Source organism: Procambarus clarkii, chromosome 79 (genome assembly GCF_040958095.1).
Source record: "Procambarus clarkii isolate CNS0578487 chromosome 79, FALCON_Pclarkii_2.0, whole genome shotgun sequence".
Taxonomy (NCBI): Eukaryota; Metazoa; Arthropoda; class Malacostraca; order Decapoda; family Cambaridae; genus Procambarus; species Procambarus clarkii.
In genome coordinates, this window is record NC_091228.1 from 23,691,372 (window position 1) to 23,711,438 (window position 20,067).

The following is a 20,067-nucleotide window of genomic DNA, read 5'->3' on the forward strand; positions in this document are numbered from 1 at the left end:
GTCTTTTCTATGTTAAGTGTTAGTTTGTTGGTTAACATCCATAAGTAGACTTTTTTAAATTCATTATTAACAACATTATTTAGTGTATGTGGGTTGGGGTTAGAGTAGATGAGGGTAGTATCATCAGCAAACAAAATAGGTTTCAGAATGTTAGAGACGTTATAGGCAGATCATTAATGTAAATAAGAAATAAGAGAAGTCCCAAAATGCTGCCCTGTGGCACTCCAACGGTTATTGGTAGAGTGGGAGAGGTTATATTATTGATGCCTACACATTGGTGTCTATCACTAAGATAGGATTGGATATAGTCCAGTGTATGGCCTCGAATTCCATAATGATGGAGTTTACGTAAGAGGTAATTGTGATTAACAGTATCAAAGGCCTTTCTCAGGCCAATGAAGAGTTCAATCGGAAACTCATTTTTGTCAAGGGTTGAGTAAATTATATCAAGGAGACTAATAATTGCATCGTTGGTACTCTTTTGGGAGCGGAAGCCAAACTGACAGGGGCTAAGAATGTCAAATTTTACGAGGTAGGAGTAAAGCTGTTTGTAGATAATTTTTTTCAAATATTTTTGATAGTATGGGTAGGTTTGATATTGGTCTATAATTGTTTATGTCTGCCGGATTACCTCCTTTATGAACTGGTGTTACTCTTGCTTTTTTAAGGGATTTACTGGAGAACTTGGCAAAGGTATATTCACAATAGTCGTCTCTATCACTGATGACACTATTGCAGATGAAGGTATCTTTGTAATATATTACTGTGCCACCTCCTTTTTTATTACGCCTGCAGTTATGAATGGCTTTATAACCAGCTAAATTGTAGAGTTGGGTATAGTATTTACTTAGCCAAGTTTCTGTTAAAATGATGAATGATAAATTAGTACCTATAGTGCTGTATTGAATGTTAGAATTGGTTGTAAAAAAACAATTCTTCGTTTGGGTCGTATTCCAGGGACCATAGGATTAAGAATTTGCCCGAAACACTACGCGTACTAGTGGCTGTACAAGTATGTAAAAACGCTTGTACATATATCTAAAGAAAAAAACCCTATTGAAATCATCCGAGACGACCAACCAAAGAAAACGTTAAGCTTACAGGAGGGACGATCCGCTGACGCTATCAACACAACAACAGCCACTCGTCCCTAAATCAACAACAACAACACGGTGCCCAGACCTCTGCAATAAGATCACACGGTGCCCAGACCTTTGCAACGACAAGATCACAAGGTGCCAAGACCCTAAAATAAGATCACACGGTGCCCAAACCCTAGAGCAAGATCACACGGTGCCTTCTCTAGTTTCGTCGTCGCATTTCAGTCAACTATCAGCAACTACAAGAAGATCTTTCAGCTGGTTCCCATATCATAAAGGAAATCAGCGTTGAGCTGGAGCCTCGAGTCTTGCCTAATGGGTGGCCCTGCACCATCCCGTGCAGTCATCGGCACGAGAACCTTATCACAAACCAACTATCATTCACAAGAAAAAGAACCTCCAAGTGATAACACCCAAACCTTACCCAGCTGCACAGTGATATGCAATAATACAACTGTAGTAACGCAGTCGCACAGTGACGTGCAACAATACAACTGCAGTAACCCAGCCACATAGTAATGTGCAGTAATACAACTGCAGCCATCCAGCTACATAATACGGTGAAATAATACAACTGCAGTCACCAGACGAGCAACAGGCTTCAAACTACACAAGTGTGCATCTTAAAGAAGAAAATATAACCAAACAATTTTAACTTATAAAATGCACGAAACCTGAAAAAAGTTACAAAGCACAATTACATAAATATTTAAATGCATCCTAAGCCACTACTGGACTTGTGTATCGATTTCCTTGTTAATTCAACAAGAGCTTACCAACAGCAATGTCACAGTTATGAGGTAAGATTAGCAGCCAAACTTCTCAGTACAATAAGAATTTTAGGTCGATTTAATCTCCTTTGATGCAATATTTATATATTAGGTAGGACCAAAAGTGTGTCTAGGGTGAAATAACTGCACATCTATAAATTGCTCCTTAATTTTCAACATGTTATTCATTTCTGATGTTCTCTGCTATTTTCCACAGTTAATGCCAATTACCATAAACCCTGTCTTTGATAGCTCTTTGCTATATCTCAACATTCACTACTCATGAGAGATTGCTCACTTCATATATTAAAAGGTTCAAAGACAAGTTTAAAAACCCAATTTAGCCTAGTTTGTCTAATTAGCCTAATCCTGCTAATGATATTGTATGACAGATATACATGACAGCTACAAAATATACAGTACTGTATAGGCTACAGTTTTAAACCAAGAATTTATGAACAAAATGACCTGTATGCACTATGCATCATACTGTGTATGTACCCTGGGAAATTAGCATCACAATGCCCTCAACTCAAATCTGGGATGTTGTCAAATCTGGGCTTTAAAACAGCCATGTGATGTCAGATCCCCTTTTCTAATTAATCATATGCTGAATTTATTAAGAAACTGTAATGCTGAACCACGAGACAATAATATGCTGGTGAACCACCTTTCATAAGACTGCATTAATTTACAATTCCTTGCAACAACTGAAGTTTTCTGTATGTTCTAATGTACTTTACTGTAATTAATTCTTCCCCAAAAAAGTAGATATTGGACTAACCTAATTACAGAAAGTGACCTGTGAAAACTGCTGCCCACATAATGACATAAGTGGGTGCTGTCCACATGACTACCTAAGTGGATGCTGCTCAGTTTCTTTATAGTAATTGGGATTCTTCTTGCATGGAAAATATACATTCCTGTCTTATTTGAAGAGATAAATTATAGATACCTGAGAAAAAAGTGCTTTACCTGGAGCATATCTGGAGAGGGTTTCAGGAGTTCTTCTACTCCCCGAGCCCAGCTTGAGGCCAGGCTCGACTTGATTCCTTGGTCCAGCAGGCTGTTGCTTGGAGCAGCCCGCTGGCCTACATATCCACTACAGCCTGGTTGGTGGCACTTCTTGTAAGAACCTGTCCAAGTGCCTCTTGAATACATCCAGCTTTGTTCTGGTAATATTTCTAATGCTTGCTGGGTGGGGTGTTGAACAGCTGTGGTCCCTTAATGTTCAGACAGTGCTCTCTAATTGGGCTATTTCATTAATTGCCTAAGTGGAATTACCTAAGTGTAGTTACTCATTAGTTTTATTCTACTCATTGGTTTTATTCTGCATTTCCTTCTGTACCTTTTGTTCCAGTATGTTGCTATTCTACTGTGTAAATTTGGGACACGGCCTTCAGGTATCTTCAGTGTACAGGGGTACCTTGGTTTAAGAGTTTAATCCATTCCTGGAGACAGTTCGTAATCCGAAAACTCGTAAACCAAAGCTAATTTCCCCATAAAAAATAATGGGGAATGAATTACTCCATTCCTGACTACCCAAGAATCCCACTTTAAACTAAATTTTATACCTAATTCATCGAAATCTACACTACAAAACTATGTTCAAGTTATTACTTACCCCTTGCTGATGACTGCTGTTGGAGTATGGAAGATGGTGAGGAGGGGGAAGGAGGAGAGGTGTTACTGTTTGGAAGGGGAGTCTCCTTCCATTATAACATGAGGCAGTGAGGACCTCTCTGGAGTGCATTCTCTGGCATGTTTTGCCTGCATATCACTAGGTCCTGGTTGTGGCTCACTGCTCGATTTTCTCACAACAAAGTGGTCCATTGATGTTTGTTTTTCCCTTCTTTGGAAGATGTCTCTGTAGTGAGGCATTACATTGTCATTGAAAAGATTAATGCAACTGCCTACTACAGCTTTCTCTGGGTAAGTCGTTTCAATAAAAGTTTGCATTTCTTCCTACATCTGACACCACTTCTTAATGGTTGCGGAAGGGACATTCGCTGCTGCCTCATCCTCCTCCACTGGAGAAACATCCTCAGCTGTGTCTTCTTGCTGTTCCTTTTGAAGGGCTTGGAGTTCTTTGGTGGTCAGTTCTTCGTTGTGTTCTTCCACCAACTCCTCCACATCATGACCATCCAATTCCAAGCCCATTTGCCGGTCCAGAGTAACAATTTCCTCAACAATAGGCGCATCATTTACAGGCTGAAACCCCTCAAAGTCAAGTTCTGTCACACATTCAGGCCACAATTTTCTCCAGCCAGAGATCAGGGTTCTTTGAGTCACTTCTTGCCAGGCTTTGTCAACGAGTTTTAAAGCACTACAAATGTTAAAATGGTGTTTCCAGAACTCTTTGAGGGTGAGGTTTGTGGCTTCAGTCACTTCAAAACATTTCTGGAAAAGTGCCCTTTCATAAAGTTTCTTAAAATTTGCTATGATTTTCTGGTTCATAGGCTGAATCAGAGGAGTGGTTGGTGTTAGGAGGAAGGAACTTTACTGTGAGAAATTTACTGTATCTGTGCAATAATTCACCTTCCAAGCTTGGAGGATGAGTAGGAGCATTGTTGAGGAGAAACAGGGCCTTGAGTGGCAAATGTTTCTCTTGCAGATATTTTTCTATGGCAGGGCACACCACTTCATTCACCCACTCCGAAAAAAAAATCCTAGTCACCCATGACTTACTATTAGCCCTCCACATCACACACATTTGGGTTTTCTGCACTTTATACTGTTTCAAAACCCTTGGATATTCAGAATGAAACGCTAGCAAATGTTTAATTTTCAAATCGCCACTCGCATTTGAACACAGCACAAGTGTTGACCTATCTTTCATAGGCTTATGTCCGGGCAATGATATTTCCTCCTTGGTAATGTATGTCCTCTTAGGCAATCTTTTCCAGAACAGTCCTGTCTCATCACAATTAAAAACTTGTTGCGGTAGATATCCCTCAGCCTCTGCAAACTCTTTTAATTCTTCAATAAATCTTTCAGCCGCTGGTTTGAGCTGGTGGACTCTCCGTGCCTCACAACACTATGAATACCACTTCTTTTTCTAAATTTTTCAAACCATCCCCTGCTTGCCTTAAAGTCTATCGTATCTGCACTCGTTCCAGGGGTTTTCTTTACCAGGTCTTCGTGCAATACCCCAGGCCTTCTCACAAATGATGGCCTCGGGAAACACTATCACCCTTTAACTCCTTTCATGTATCCAAATTAATAACAACTTTATCACATCCTCAAGTATTTGTGGTCTTTGTTTCATTATTGTTCTTACGCCTTTTGCCACTTAGCACTCATAATGTCCTTTTTCTTGGCAAGTATAGTGCATATTGTTGACGTGGATTTGTTGTACTGCCTACGAAGTTCAACAACATGTGCACCATTTCCATGCTTCCAAATGATCTCTTGTTTTTCCTCTATTGTCATCCTCACATGCGATTTCTTGGCTTGATCCTTACTACTAGCTTTCTTGGGGCCCATGGTGAGATATATAATAACAAATTTTATGCTCAAATAGCAAAAAATTCAAAATGAAACAGTAAATCCTTATGAAGAATTCAGGCGTGATAGTCACTGGGCGCGAAGTACTGGTAAACTGAGTGTCGATCGTCGTGCCACCACACGCTAGGTCGGCCTGTACGCGTATCAACACCCTTGTATTCTGAGGAAATGCTCATATTCTGATGTAAATTTTCCGAACAAATCTTGCTCATATTCCGAAAAACTCGTTAACAGGGAAGCTCATAATCCGAGGTACCACTGTATATATTATTTGATACCTTTCTTGTCTCCTTTCCAGTGAGTACATTTTAAGAGCTTTGAGACGTTCCCAGTAATTTAGATGTTTTATCATTTCTATGTGTGCCATATATGTTTTCTGTATTCCCTCTCATTCAGAGATCTCTCCTGCTCTGAAAGGGAAAGTGAGTACTGAGCAATACTCTAGATGGGAGAACACTAGTGATTGAAATAGTATTAACATTGCTATGGGGTCCCTGGATTTGAGCATTCTCATAATCCATCTTATCATTTATCTGGCTGTAGCTATATTTGCTCGATTACGTTTACTGAATATCAGGTCGTCAGACATCATAATGTTCAGGTCTTCTACCTGTTGCTTTCCTTCTATGGGTAGGTCTGATTGCATCCTGTACCCTGTGTTTCTTTAAGTTCCTTATTTCCACCATACCTAAATACCTGGAACTTACCACTGCTAAACATCATGTTATTTTCAGTTGTCCCCTCGAAGACTTTATTATATGTGATTGTTGTTTTCAGTGTCTTTTACAGTGGCAGTTTTCATGCTGATTTTTGTATCATCTGCAAAGGATGACACGAAGCTGTGACTAGTATTTTTGTCTATATCTGAGATAAGAATGAGAAATAGCAGTGGTGCTATGACTGTGCCCTGGGGTTCAGAGCTTTTTACTGCACTTGAGCTTGATTTTACTTGATTGACCATCACTATCTGCATTCTGTTTGACAAAGTTGAAAATCCAAGGTGCCACTTTACCCGTTATTTCTATTGATCTCATTTTATGGGCTATCACTCCATTGTCACATTTGTCGAAAGCCTTTGCAAAGTCTGTGTATACAATATCTGCATTTTGCTTTTTCTCTAAGGCTTCTGTGATTCTGTCATAGTGGTTGAGTAACTGTGACAGACAGGATCTTCCTGCTCTAAATCCATGTTGTCCTGGGTTGTAAAGTTCATTATTTTACATAAAACTGGAAATTTGATACCTAATCACTCTTTCAAAGACTTTTATTATGTGTGATGTTAGTGCAACTGGTCTATAAGTTTTTGCCAAAGCTTTACTACTTCCCTTGTGCAGAGGGGGCTATATCTGGTGATATCTTCCTTGTATCCAGGCTCATTCTCCATATTACACAGAGTGCTTGCACTACTAGTACTTTAAATTTTTTTTTTATGAATATTGAATTCCACAAATCAGGACCAGGGGCAGAGTGCATGAGCATGTTGTCAGTTTCTCTTTCAAAGTCTTTTGAGTTCGTGTTAATATCGGTTATATTATCTGGAGCATGGATGTCATTCATAAAGAGACTGTCTGGATCCTTAACTTTCATGTTGTTTATTGGGGTGCTAAACATAGTGTCATGCTGGCCTTTTAGAATTTCATAAATTTCTTTGTTGTTCTCTGTGTACTGTCCTCTTCAGTTGTAAGTAAAGGTCCAATACTATTGAAGGTTTTTGATTTTGAATTTGCGTATTTGAAAAAATATTTTGGATTTTTCTTTATCTGTTGATAAAGCTTTCTGTTCCAATTCCATTTCCTCAGACTCGTATGATCGCTTCAGCGTCTGCTCTATTTCTTTGATCTCCCTGTTTAACCACTTAACTGCGCCAACCGAGTATTCTTGTTCGGTGGGAAACTGCACCAACCGAGAAAACTCTTTTTGATATTTTCGTACCCATTCTTAATGTGTGCGAGGTTGGTTGTGTACGAAATGGACTCTTAGGATCTCCAGTGAGGGGCAGCCATCTTAGAAAAAATTCACAGAATGCCCTAGGGCTGCTGGCTGGGTTAGTACTGAGTGAGCAACCATGGGTGGCACACACGCCTCTGGCTCCCAAACACCTGTCCGACGCGGTGTTGAAAGATCGAGCGCTGTCGGTGAAATTCAAACCTTATTGTTTGAAGAACATAAGGGTCATAATATTGGTGAAGCTAGGCGCAGTAAAGACCTAACACAAAGGTTGGATGCAAGTGATACAGCACCTATGAGGATACAGCGAGCATATCCAGTTGTAGCTCTGAGCGCCACCCTTGCAATCCTATGCTATCTCCAATTTATTTAGATGATACATAGATGAATCGTTTTCTGTATTCAGTGATGATGCATTTGATTCAAGTAGCATAGATGAACAGTGTTAGCGGCTTCCATGATGGTGTTTTCCATAGATATTTTCAAGAATAGCTGAATCTCTTCTTGACTGACGGACACTCTTTGAGGCTAGCTGAATCTCTTCCTGTGTGTGGATTTTTACAAAGCAATCTTTTCACAACTACCTTATGAATTGATCTTTTTCTGTAATCTTTTCAAGACTACCTTACGTTTTACAAGCTTGGCTACATACTACCTACAGGTACTAATGCCAAGGGTGCATGTGAGTGCATTATTTACAAGCACACAGAATGAAGAAACAGGAAGCAAAAATCTATCTGTACTTGGTGCAACGAGAGCGAAGTCGCGCTGTGTACCATGGACTACTTTGTTGATTATTACTCACTTCTGAAGTACTGAGTGTGTAATACAGTGTGTTACTGTGTAAATAGTGTGTGAAACTGTACATATTGTAATTTTAGTGAATTTTTAACAAGTAATATTGCGACAATAAACATTTATTGTGGACACATTACTGACACATGTATCACATGTGTCACATTTGCATTGTATGTACTAGCTCTGTCTATAAACTCATTAATATTTGAGTCACCCCTTGTATGTATGTACTTTACCTGAATAAACATTTGATTTAATTTGAATAAACATTTGATTATGAACGTTCTACTGTATACATATTGTAAAAGACACAAACATGCATCATATACGATAAAAAAACAAATAAAACCGCATTGGAAATACATAGAACAAATAATTGAAAATATATTTGTTGCAACACCCAGTGCTTGAATGGCCCGCACGACCGTGTCTGGGCATGTCATGTACGGGCGACCAGCCCCTGATGACGTCACAGCGCACCTTGTCCACGTCCCCACAGCCAAAGTAAGTGGAATTTGGTATTTATTTTTACATAGACATGTTCAGGGAAGGGAATTTATCATTTTATGAAGAAAAAATAATTCTTTGGGAACACTTTACAGTGGTACCTCGCCATACGATTGCCCCTACTTACGATAATTTCGAGTTACGATGTAAATTTTATCGAAAAATGCGACTCGACATCCGATGGTGTCGTTGTGGGGAAATCTGGCTTCAGTATAATACTAAGAAAATGTATAATTATGTGAATGTAAAATAATGATAAATTCTAAGATAGCTCGAAGGACCAGAATGAGTAATTAAATGAGAAATCAGTGGCTTATAGATCTATGATTATATGAATAAATTCCATTAATTAAGCAATGACTGTAAATTATATAATTCTAGAGCCAGCCTCCCATGACACAATTTGGGGGTATTCTATAAGATTAATCTATGTGGAACATATATTATGCAATAATAATAATTATAATATGCACACACATAAATAATGAGTAAAATATATAATGCAAATTACTACTGCCATATGAAGATTAATAATGCATAACTGGCAGTATCAGATATGTAGGTATATATATATATGGATATGGACTCTAAATAATAAACTACTATCTACAATGAAAACTGATTATGTCTCAGCTGTGACAGAGGACGTAGATGCAGTCCACTGTACGTCTGGCTGGAAACAGTTTGAGATAATGTTAAGTTGGCGCACGTGAGGGTATGGCGGTCACACACTTCCTCAGGGTATTGCACCATGCTGCAATAATGATAATCCCGTAATTTCCACCTCCAAACTAGCATTCACACACATATACGGTAATATCTAAATATTCGGGGGGGAAAGAGCTACACTTACATGAGATTATTTTTACGCCCGCATCATAACGACATGGCACCTACATGATCTTATTTAAGAGCTCGTTAAATAGAACAAACGAGGTAAAAATGCCTGCCGAACTGGTGTCCGTGATTCTGGGAAGCTGCGTCCTCAATCTGGCATCTAAAGATGTTCGGATGCCGGTTGGATGAGAAGATTTTGGACCGCTTACGGAGCACCACTTGTTGATCCCAAATATGGCGAGAGTCCTCTCCTTCTCTCCCTCCCCAAAGTCCCGCATGCGCAATAGCTCGCCGTGAGGATTCGAGCATAAATTATATTTATTTATTAACGCAAAATAGGGAAGGGGCGTGTATGAACACTCTTGATGATTAAGATAAATAATTTATGTGGTGATGTTTAATTCTCACAGTGCACGTCAGTTAATGTAGACGGCACAAATAAAACAATACGGGTTTGGTGGTGGAAATGATGTTAGATTATGATATGATTTACTGGAATAGCGATTAAGCTGGGTAAAGAAATTCCAGTAAACTATTGTATACTAAAGTAAACCTATTACTAAATTATTATTCCTAATAAAGGAAAGTAAATGGTTACATTGGTGTTAGATCTACAGGTATGTGGAAATGTTATCCTCCGTGCGTGGCTGACGCAACACTACACAATTCTAGGAGAAATTACATGATGTTCCACAACCTAATACAGTAAATTCTACAATACTAAACTACGTATTAGTAGTGTTAGTGAATTATTACTCTTAATACAGGAAATACATCCTGCTATATTAAGGATTATTAAATGAACATTAGATGTGTATGAAGCCTAATACAAGAAATACATCCTGTTGTATTAGGGATGAGAATAACTGTTGGAAATTTCCAACATAATTCCGGGGCGGGAATTTACGGGTCGTAGTTCAGTGTTAAGTACTAACGTACCTATTCCCTTTCCCTGAAATTACATTCTTATATGTTAGTAAGTTAGTATGTACATAACGAATGTCCCGGATCTGTGTGACAGGTATGATCTGTTATCACGGGTACATCTATGTAATGATTAATTATTCTATATCTCTTTGAGATCAAGGAGATACCGAATCTACAGTGAGATCAGTGTCTAGGGTCGCAGTGACATGTAACTGGATGAGTTACTAGACACTAACTGATCACTGCAGACTCACAAATCACCTCAACATCAAATGAGAAATTCTAAGTGTTTATACAAGATTAAATTTAGCCTAATGTGTAGATCTTGCTGCACAAAGTAATTTAGGCTATGTAATGATAAGAACTAAATTCCTAACCTAGCTAAATTCTATATAAAATAGAGAACTGAGTATATGAGCATCAGTCTCTATAAATGCAGTCAGTGGTATGCTTTAGTGAGTACTGATTAAACTTGCACTCAGCTGACCCTAACTAATGTCCCTAATCTACCTAAGTAGAGGGTAAATGCGAATTATATACATTAGGCTACAGTGTTATAACTTCTCTGGAAGTATAACTTAACACATATAATAACCTAAAGATTCTAAGTGAGTAATAAACCTATTCGGTTTATATACATTGAGTTACAGTACTATAACTCTCTGGAGCTATAATTAAGTACATAACTTATATGAAGACCGAATGTGGTCAATTATTACTGTCGAGAATAGTCTTGGGTCTACAGTGAGGTCAATGACATGTGTCGCTGTGACGTGAACCGGTTTAGGCTACTAGTCACTGATTTCTCCACTGAGATCCATAGAATCTAACTCGGCTAGCAATAACTGTACCAGACTCAATCTGGAAAAAGATAAGATGAGTTTATTCTATTATGTTTCACTGCTGATAGTCTTCTGGTAAATGTTCACCTACAGGCTGTTGTAAAGTTCAATTTTGCTTGTGCTAAGATACTTCTCCAAACTGTCTCTAAGGTGCTTGTGGGCAGAGACAAGAAAGCAGAAGGAGCTCAAACAAAACTGATACAACCCTGCAGGTGTATCACATTAAATGGATTCCTAAATCCTAGTCCAGACAACTTGATATAAATGCAGTCTTCTCTGGAAGACTTACCTAAGATACTATAAAGGCGATAAGATGTTATGAAATGCTATGAAGACTGAATGTGGTCAATTATTACTGTCGAGAATAGTTCTGGTTCTACAGTGGGGTCAGTGGTATTTGTCGCGGTGACCTGCAGCCAATTCTTAGGCTACTAACCACTGATTAATCCACTGAGATCCATAGAAACTAATTCGGCTAATACTAATTGTACCGGACTCAATCTGGAACTAATGTTGGTTGTCAGCTGGCATAGGCTTCTTCAGGTTCAAGACTCTACCTGTAAGTAAGTAGCCCCCGGCTGAATTCAACAAGTTCATTCCATGCTGACTTGTAGTTCCAGTAATGAACTGATAATAATGGTTTGCCCCTACTAATAGATCTACATTGGTGAGGTGGTCAGACTTTATCTTGGAGTCAGCCAACTTGATTCTATTTTTCTGTAAAAATTTGGCTGTCTCTTAGACCTTTGACATTCATGTCAAGAGGGATGTGATTAACTACTATGGCCTTAACAGGTCGAACATAACCGCCTAGCCGTACTAGTGGTTGTACTACTTCAAATTCTTGAGGTCCAGTATCTGCTAGGAATCCTGATATGTTCAATGTCACCTTACACAAGGGTTCAAGTTTCAGCTGGTTAGCTGCTTGTTGAGTGATGAACGTTCTCTGGGATCCCTGGTCGAATAGACCTCTTGTAGTGATTCTAGAATTCTTACTATTTAATTGTAGTTGTGCAGTAGGTAACACGGCATTATTACGAGACTTGGTGTTAAGCACCTTAACCTCCTGTCGCACCTTACAACACTGCACAATGGTGGAAGTATCCTGTTCCACCTGGAGTTTTGGTGATTTAGGCCTATCAACTCCACACAATGCTGAATGATGTTGATCCTGGTGGCACCTGTTAAATATGTGTAATGGAGAGGTGCATGTATTAGGATCGTGTTGCAACAAGCACCTGGTGCACTTGTGCAATTCCGTGAGGCGCTTTATCCTAGAAACGCGATCAGGAAAGTTTTGACACTGATAAATAGTATGACTCTCTTGGCAAAAGAGACAGCATCTCCTTCCTGTAGTAGATGTAGGGGTCACTACCTTGGGTGACTTATGGACTACAGGTTTAGAAGGGCTGATAGTGTAGGTACCTACTGTAGTATTCTTCCATTTGGGAGTGGAAGCAGCGGTTTTAGATTTATTAGGCTGTTTGGATGTACCTTTGGATTTGACTGTTTTTTCAGTGGTTGATTTGTCAGTGTCAGGTATTATTTTCTCATGAGCTCTCATTCGATTAACTGTTATCCTTAATCCCTCGAAAATTTCATCTAAGGATAGGATATCTGTTCTATAATGGGAACAGATGGATGCTAGAATCTCTTTCGGAAACTTACTCTGTATTTCTAATTTCAATACCCACTCTGCTTTAGGTACATCTGCTTTGACACCTAGAGCTTTGATTAGAGACTCTACCTGGAGCCTAAATTCTTGTAGAGCTTCAGGGGTGGTATCTGGTGTAGGTATCGCTCTTAACTTATAATAAAGATTAGCAATAGCAATTTCTTTATTGCTGTAATTAACTTCTAGTAACTGAATAGCAGTATCGTAGTCCTCATCACTAGGGACTAGGTGTTCGACAACTGCTCTTGCTTCACCCTCTAGGGTACTTTGCAAATAGAGGAATTTATTAGGTTTGCTAATAGATTTCTTGGAGTTTACTAAGGAGTCGAATGTTTTCCAATAGCATTCAAAATTCTCATCATCTCTACCATGGAAGTGAAGAAGATCAATGGTAGGAAGACGAACTTCCTGGAGTGTTTCTCGTGTATTAGTTTCACTAGTGGTTAGAGTATTTTGAGAAACTGAGTCGCTCTGCAATTTTTCTAGAGCTTGTGTTAATCTATTTAGATGATCTTGGGTACCCTCCTCAAACATCTCCATCTCGGCATGGAAGGTATCTAGTTGATCTGGTTCAGCATTCTGTTGCATGAGGACTCTGAGATAGTCATCTGCAGCCTCAGTTGTTCTTTGCAACTTTTGCTTGACCGTCTCTATGAGGTTTTCTAATACTTTGGCTGTGGCACCTGATTGTACCAGCTGATCACAGTTATTCAACTGTCTAGTCACATGGCCTTTGTGACTCGTGTATGATCTAAAATATAATAAGCAATTGCTGGACATTTCTTCTGGTGCACTGCCTGTGGATTTTGGCTTAGTTGGTGCCATGGCTTGGTAATGTAAATAACTGGGGTACTGATTCATATATACGTGGAACCAGTACGATTATTAATAGCCTAATATCTGATTCTTCAGTTAGGCTATGTGAATCCTACCTCACGTGGAGGTTAGCTTACCTACCTAATAGGAAACAGCTAATATTTGAGTGGTATTTCAGTGTCTACAGGAATTCCTCTGCTTAGCTCCTCATAATCAGCTTTGGATGGGTAGTGACACTTCAATAACACTCAAAATGTACACAGTAAACATATATAATAAAATATAGAAAACACAATTTGTGTAAAATAATGATAAGTCCTACCCTGACTTGGGTTTGCACAACAATAAATGTTGACTAGGTTGTACCGCCTTGTACAATCCTAGTCTACTAATAATCCTACCTATCTAGGTTGGCTAGTAATAATGAGTTAGGCTAGAGTTGTACACTACAAGGTACAATTCCAGTCTAAAAATTCTATTCTACATGGATTGGCATAAAATGCTATAATACTACTGATGTGCAGATTCAGGATTGTGTTATGTTTTTGTGTTTTTATAATTTTTGAGTTATATGGAGTATATACAAGTGATTATATATATATATGACAATTATTCTACTTCTATAAATGATTATATATGTGGCAGATATTTTACTGCCGTAATTCTATATGTGTGGCAGGTATGCTGCCTTGGATTCTATGAGTGGCAGATATGCTGCCCTAAATTCTATCCTAGCACCTGATAATACTTTAAAGAGTATAATGTTATCAGGGATGATAAATGATTAATGAATTGTAGATAGCCTAACTTCTGGCTATATTCTACTGATTATAAAATATAATGTAAATTTACACTAGTTCTTTGATAATAGTCTAGCTCTCTAGACTATCTCGGTTCGATTGACCATAAATTATGTGGGGAAATCTGGCTCCAGTATAATACTAAGAAAATGTATAATTATGTGAATGTAAAATAATGATAAATTCTAAGATAGCACGAAGGACCAGAATGAGTAATTAAATGAGAAATCAGTGGCTTATAGATCTATGATTATATGAATAAATTCCATTAATTAAGCAATGACTGTAAATTATATAATTCTAGAGCCAGCCTCCCATGACACAATTTGGGGGGTATTCTATAAGATTAATCTATGTGGAACATATATTATGCAATAATAATAATTATAATATGCACACACATAAATAATGAGTAAAATATATAATGCAAAATACTACTGCCATATGAAGATTAATAATGCATAACTGGCAGTATCAGATATGTAGGTATATATATATGGATATGGACTCTAAATAATAAACTACTATCTACAATGAAAACTGATTATGTCTCAGCTGTGATAGAGGACGTAGATGCAGTCCACTGTACGTCTGGCTGGAAACAGTTTGAGATAATGTTAAGTTGGCGCATGTGAGGATATGGCAGTCACACGCTTCCTCAGGGTGTTGCACCATGCTGCAATAATGATAATCCCGTAATTTCCACCTCCAAACTAGCATTCACACACATATACGGTAATATCTAAATATTCGGGGGGGAAAGAGCTACACTTACATGAGATTATTTTTACGCCCGCATCATAACGACATGGCACCTACATGATCTTATTTAAGAGCTCGTTAAATAGAACAAATGAGGTAAAAATGCCTGCCGAACTGGTGTCCGTGATTCTGGGAAGCTGCGTCCTCAATCTGGCATCTAAAGATGTTCGGATGCCGGTTGGATGAGAAGATTTTGGACCGCTTACGGAGCACCACTTGTTGATCCCAAATATGGCGAGAGTCCTCTCCTTCTCTCCCTCCCCAAAGTCGCGCATGCGCAATAGCTCGCCGTGAGGATTCGAGCATAAATTATATTTATTTATTAACGTTAAATAGGGAAGGGGGCGTGTATGAACACTCTTGATGATTAAGATAAATAATTTATGTGGTGATGTTTAATTCTCACAGTGCACGTCAGTTAATGTAGACGGCACAAATAAAACAATACGGGCTTGGTGGTGGAAATGATGTTAGATTATATGATTTACTGGAACAGCGATTAAGCTGGGTAAAGAAATTCCAGTAAACTATTGTATACTAAAGTAAACCTATTACTAAATTATTATTCCTAATAAAGGAAAGTAAATGGTTACATTGGTGTTAGATCTACAGGTATGTGGAAATGTTAATCTCCGTGCGTGGCTGACGCAACACTACACAATTCTAGGAGAAATTACATGATGTTCCACAACCTAATACAGTAAATTCTACAATACTAAACTACGTATTAGTAGTGTTAGTGAATTATTACTCTTAATACAGGAAATACATCCTGTTATATTAAGGATTATTAAATGAACATTAGATGTGTATGAAGCCTAATACAAGAAATACATCCTGTTGTATTAGGGATGAGAATAACTGTTGGAAATTTCCAACAGTCGTCAACTTCCGATATTTGTTGGTACACGTTCGGGTCGACTGAGCGTGTGATTCCCAGTCAAGCGGCCGATCTGCCTCAGTTTACTAGAGCTGCCCGCTTAGTGACGATCAAGCCTATAAGAAATTCCGCTTTTGTGGTGATTTTTTGCATTTTGAACATTAAAGTAATTATTATATATCACGCAATGAGTCTCAGGAAAGTCAGTGGTAAGACTCAGCATATGAAAACCCATGTAAGGATGACCATAGAGCAGAAACAAGAGTACAGAATGTCTCTTCCTCAACAATTATGAAAATGTGTGCAGCATGGGAAGAATTGCAAACCTTTGCTGAAACGACTCGCCCAAATTAAGCTGCAGTAGGTCGTTGCCTTAACCTATTCAATGACACTGTGATGCATCTTTACAGACAAATGTTAAAACGAAGGGAAAAACAAATCTCTTGACAAATTTGTAGTGAGACAAACAAGCACTGAACCACAACCAGGTCCTAGTGGTGTTCAGGCAAAACGTAGGAGAGTACCCCAGAGAAAATATCACTGCCTGGTGTGATAATGGAAGGGGACTCCCCTTCCAAACAGTAACAACTCTCCTCCTCCCCCCTCATCACCATCTTCCATACACCATCAAGAGCCCTCCATAAAGGTAAGAGAAACTTAGGTACTGTATTGTAGTTAGAAAAAAAACATTGTATTCAGTATAAAATGTATTTGTATGTTAATATTTTGGAGGGTGGGGAACGGATTGTTTCAAATCCCTTTATTTCTTATGGGAAAAATCGCTTCGACTTACGATATTTCGACTTACGATCCGTCTCTGGGAACGGATTAGCATCGTAAGTCGAGGCCCCATTGTATTTCATGCGCACCGGGGGAATTTCACAATAAACTCGGCGCAGCACGGTGGTTAAATTTATTTTCCTTACTTGTGATAGTCATGTCTGTTTAAGTATTTCTTTGATTGTTTTTCTTCTCCTGTACAGTCATCTGCATTATCTTTCTAGAGTGGTTCTCTTTCTGACCCTCCTAACAGGTACATGCTTCAAGCAGATCTTGTATGTTTCAGATGTCAGTTGGCTATTCCGTTAATTGCCTAAGTGTAGTTACAGGATGAGAGCTACGCTCGTGGTGTCCCGTCTTCCCAGCACTCTTTGTCATATAACACTTTGAAATGATTGATGGTTTTGCCCTCCACCACCTTCTCACCCAACTTGTTCCAACCGTCTACCACTCTGTTTGCTAAATTGAACTTTCTTATATTTCTTAGGCATCTTTGTTCAGTTAGTTTAACTCTATGACCTCTTGTTCTTGAAGTTCCAGGTCTCAGAAAATCTTCCCTATCAATTTTATTAATTCCTGTTACTATTTTGTACCTGTACTTGATGATCATATTGCCTCTTTCTTCTATCTTCTAGTTTTGGCATATGTAATGCCTCTAACCTTTCCTCATAGCTCTTATCCTTCAGTTCTGGGAGCCACTTAGTGTCATGTCTATGCACCGTTTCCAGTTTGTTAATGAGCTTCTTTCTTAAGATCTGGGCACCATTCAACCGCTTCATATTCCATCTTAGGTCTAACAAAAGTCGTCAACAATTTCTTTAGTATTTTGCCATCCATGTATTTAAAAACAGTTTTGAAGTTAGAAAGTGTAGCATAGGCCTCTTGCACAATGTTCTTAATGTGATCCTCAGGTGAAAGTTTTCTATCTAGAACTACCCCTAGATCTCTTCCCTTATTAGAATTCTTTAAAGATTTCTCACATAATTTATAGGTTGTGTGGGTCTATGTTCTCCTATTCCACATTCCATAACATGGCATTTATTTTCATTAAATTCTATTTGCCAAGTGATGCTCCATATACTTATTTTGTTCAGGTTTTCTTGAAGGGCATGATAATCATCTAAGTTACTTCACCTCCATGCTAGATTTGATATTTACCAGGAAGGAGGAAGAGATATTTGACATTCAGTACCTTCCTCCCTTGGGTAAAAGTGACCATGTCTTTTTGGGAATAAAGTATGCAATGCGTTATAAGCTGGAAGAAAATAAGGAGGTTGAAGCAGTTGAAAAACCAGACTTCAGGAGAGGACATTATGGTGACCTTAGAAATTTTTTTAGTGAGTATAATTGGACAGACTTGATGCTAGGCAAGGAAGTGAATGAGATGTATGGCAAGTTTTGTGAAATATATGATAAAGGCACAAAAAAATTTATACCAAAACAGAGATGCAGAACTAGGAAACAGGATTGGTTCAATAGAAATTGCGAGAGGGCTAGAGACCGAAAGACACAAAAATGGAATCAATACAGGAAGAGGCCGAACCCCCAAACATACCAGCGATACAAAGATGCGAGAAACAACTACACGGCAGTGAGGAGAGAGGCAGAAAGAAATTTTGAAAAAGGGATTGCGGACAAATGTAAAACAGAACCAGGTCTATTCTATAAATTCATAAACAACAAATTGCAGGTAAAGGATAATATTCAGAGGTTGAAAATGGGAAATAGATTCACGGAAGATGAAAAGGAAATGTGTGAAACACTAAACGAAAAGTTCCAAAGTGTGTTTGTACAAAATGAAATCTTTAGGGAACCAGATACAATAAGAATTCCAGAGAACAACATAGAACACATAGAGGTGTCTAGAGACGAAGTGGAAAAAATGCTCAAGGAGCTCGGTAAGAACAAAGCAGCTGGCCCAGATGGCGTTTCACCATGGGTTCTGAGAGAATGTGCATCTGAGCTCAGCATTCCACTTCACCTGATCTTTCAGGCATCCCTGTGTACAGGAATCGTAGCAGACGGGTGGAAACAGGCTAACATAGTTCCAATCTACAAAAGTGGCAGCAGGGAAGACCCCCTCAATTATAGACCTGTATCATTAACAAGTGTAATAGTGAAAGTATTGGAAAAACTAATCAAAACTAAATGGGTAGAACACCTAGAGAGAAATGATATAATATCAGACAGACAGTATGGTTTTCGATCTGGAAGATCCTGTGTATCGAATTTACTCAGTTTCTATGATCGAGCCACAGAGATATTACAGGAAAGAGATGGTTGGGTTGACTGCATCTATCTGGACCTAAAAAAGGCTTTCGACAGAGTTCCACATAAGAGGTTGTTCTGGAAACTGGAAAATATTGGAGGGGTGACAGGTAAGCTTCTATCATGGATGAAAAATTTTCTGACTGATAGAAAAATGAGGGCAGTAATCAGAGGCAATGTATCAGAATGGAGAAATGTCACAAGTGGAGTACCACAGGGTTCAGTTCTTGCACCAGTGATGTTTATTGTGTACATAAATGATCTACCAGTTGGTATACAGAATTATATGAACATGTTTGCTGATGATGCTAAGATAATAGGAAGGATAAGAAATTTAGATGACTGTCATGCCCTTCAAAAAGACCTGGACAAAATAAGTATATGGAGCACCACTTGGCAAATGGAATTTAATGTTAATAAATGTCATGTTATGGAATGTGGAATAGGAGAACATAGACCCCACACAACCTATATATTATGTGAGAAATCTTTAAAGAATTCTGATAAAGAAAGAGATCTAGGAGTGGTTCTAGATAGAAAACTATCACCTGAGGGCCACATAAAGAATATTGTGCAAGGAGCCTATGCTATGCTTTCTAACTTCAGAATTGCATTTAAATACATGGATGGCGATATACTAAAGAAATTGTTCATGACTTTTGTTAGGCCAAAGCTAGAATATGCAGCTGTTGTGTGGTGCCCATATCTTAAGAAGCACATCAACAAACTGGAAAAGGTGCAAAGACATGCTACTAAGTGGCTCCCAGAACTGAAGGGCAAGAGCTACGAGGAGAGGTTAGAAGCATTAAATATGCCAAAACTAGAAGACAGAAGAAAAAGAGGTGATATGA

General features: G+C 38.5%; 1 protein-coding gene across 1 annotated transcript in view; it reads left to right on the top strand.

Moving 5' to 3' along the window:
* Nucleotides 1-1,100: 1,100 nt before the first annotated feature.
* LOC123764535 (uncharacterized) overlaps nt 1,101-20,067 on the top strand; it is a 64,115-nt gene continuing 45,148 nt past the window's right edge. The window contains exon 1 of the mRNA XM_045752509.2: nt 1,101-1,900. Within this exon, the coding sequence (XP_045608465.2) occupies nt 1,814-1,900 (87 nt within the window). The 5' untranslated portion in view covers nt 1,101-1,813. The remainder of the gene's footprint in view (nt 1,901-20,067) is intronic.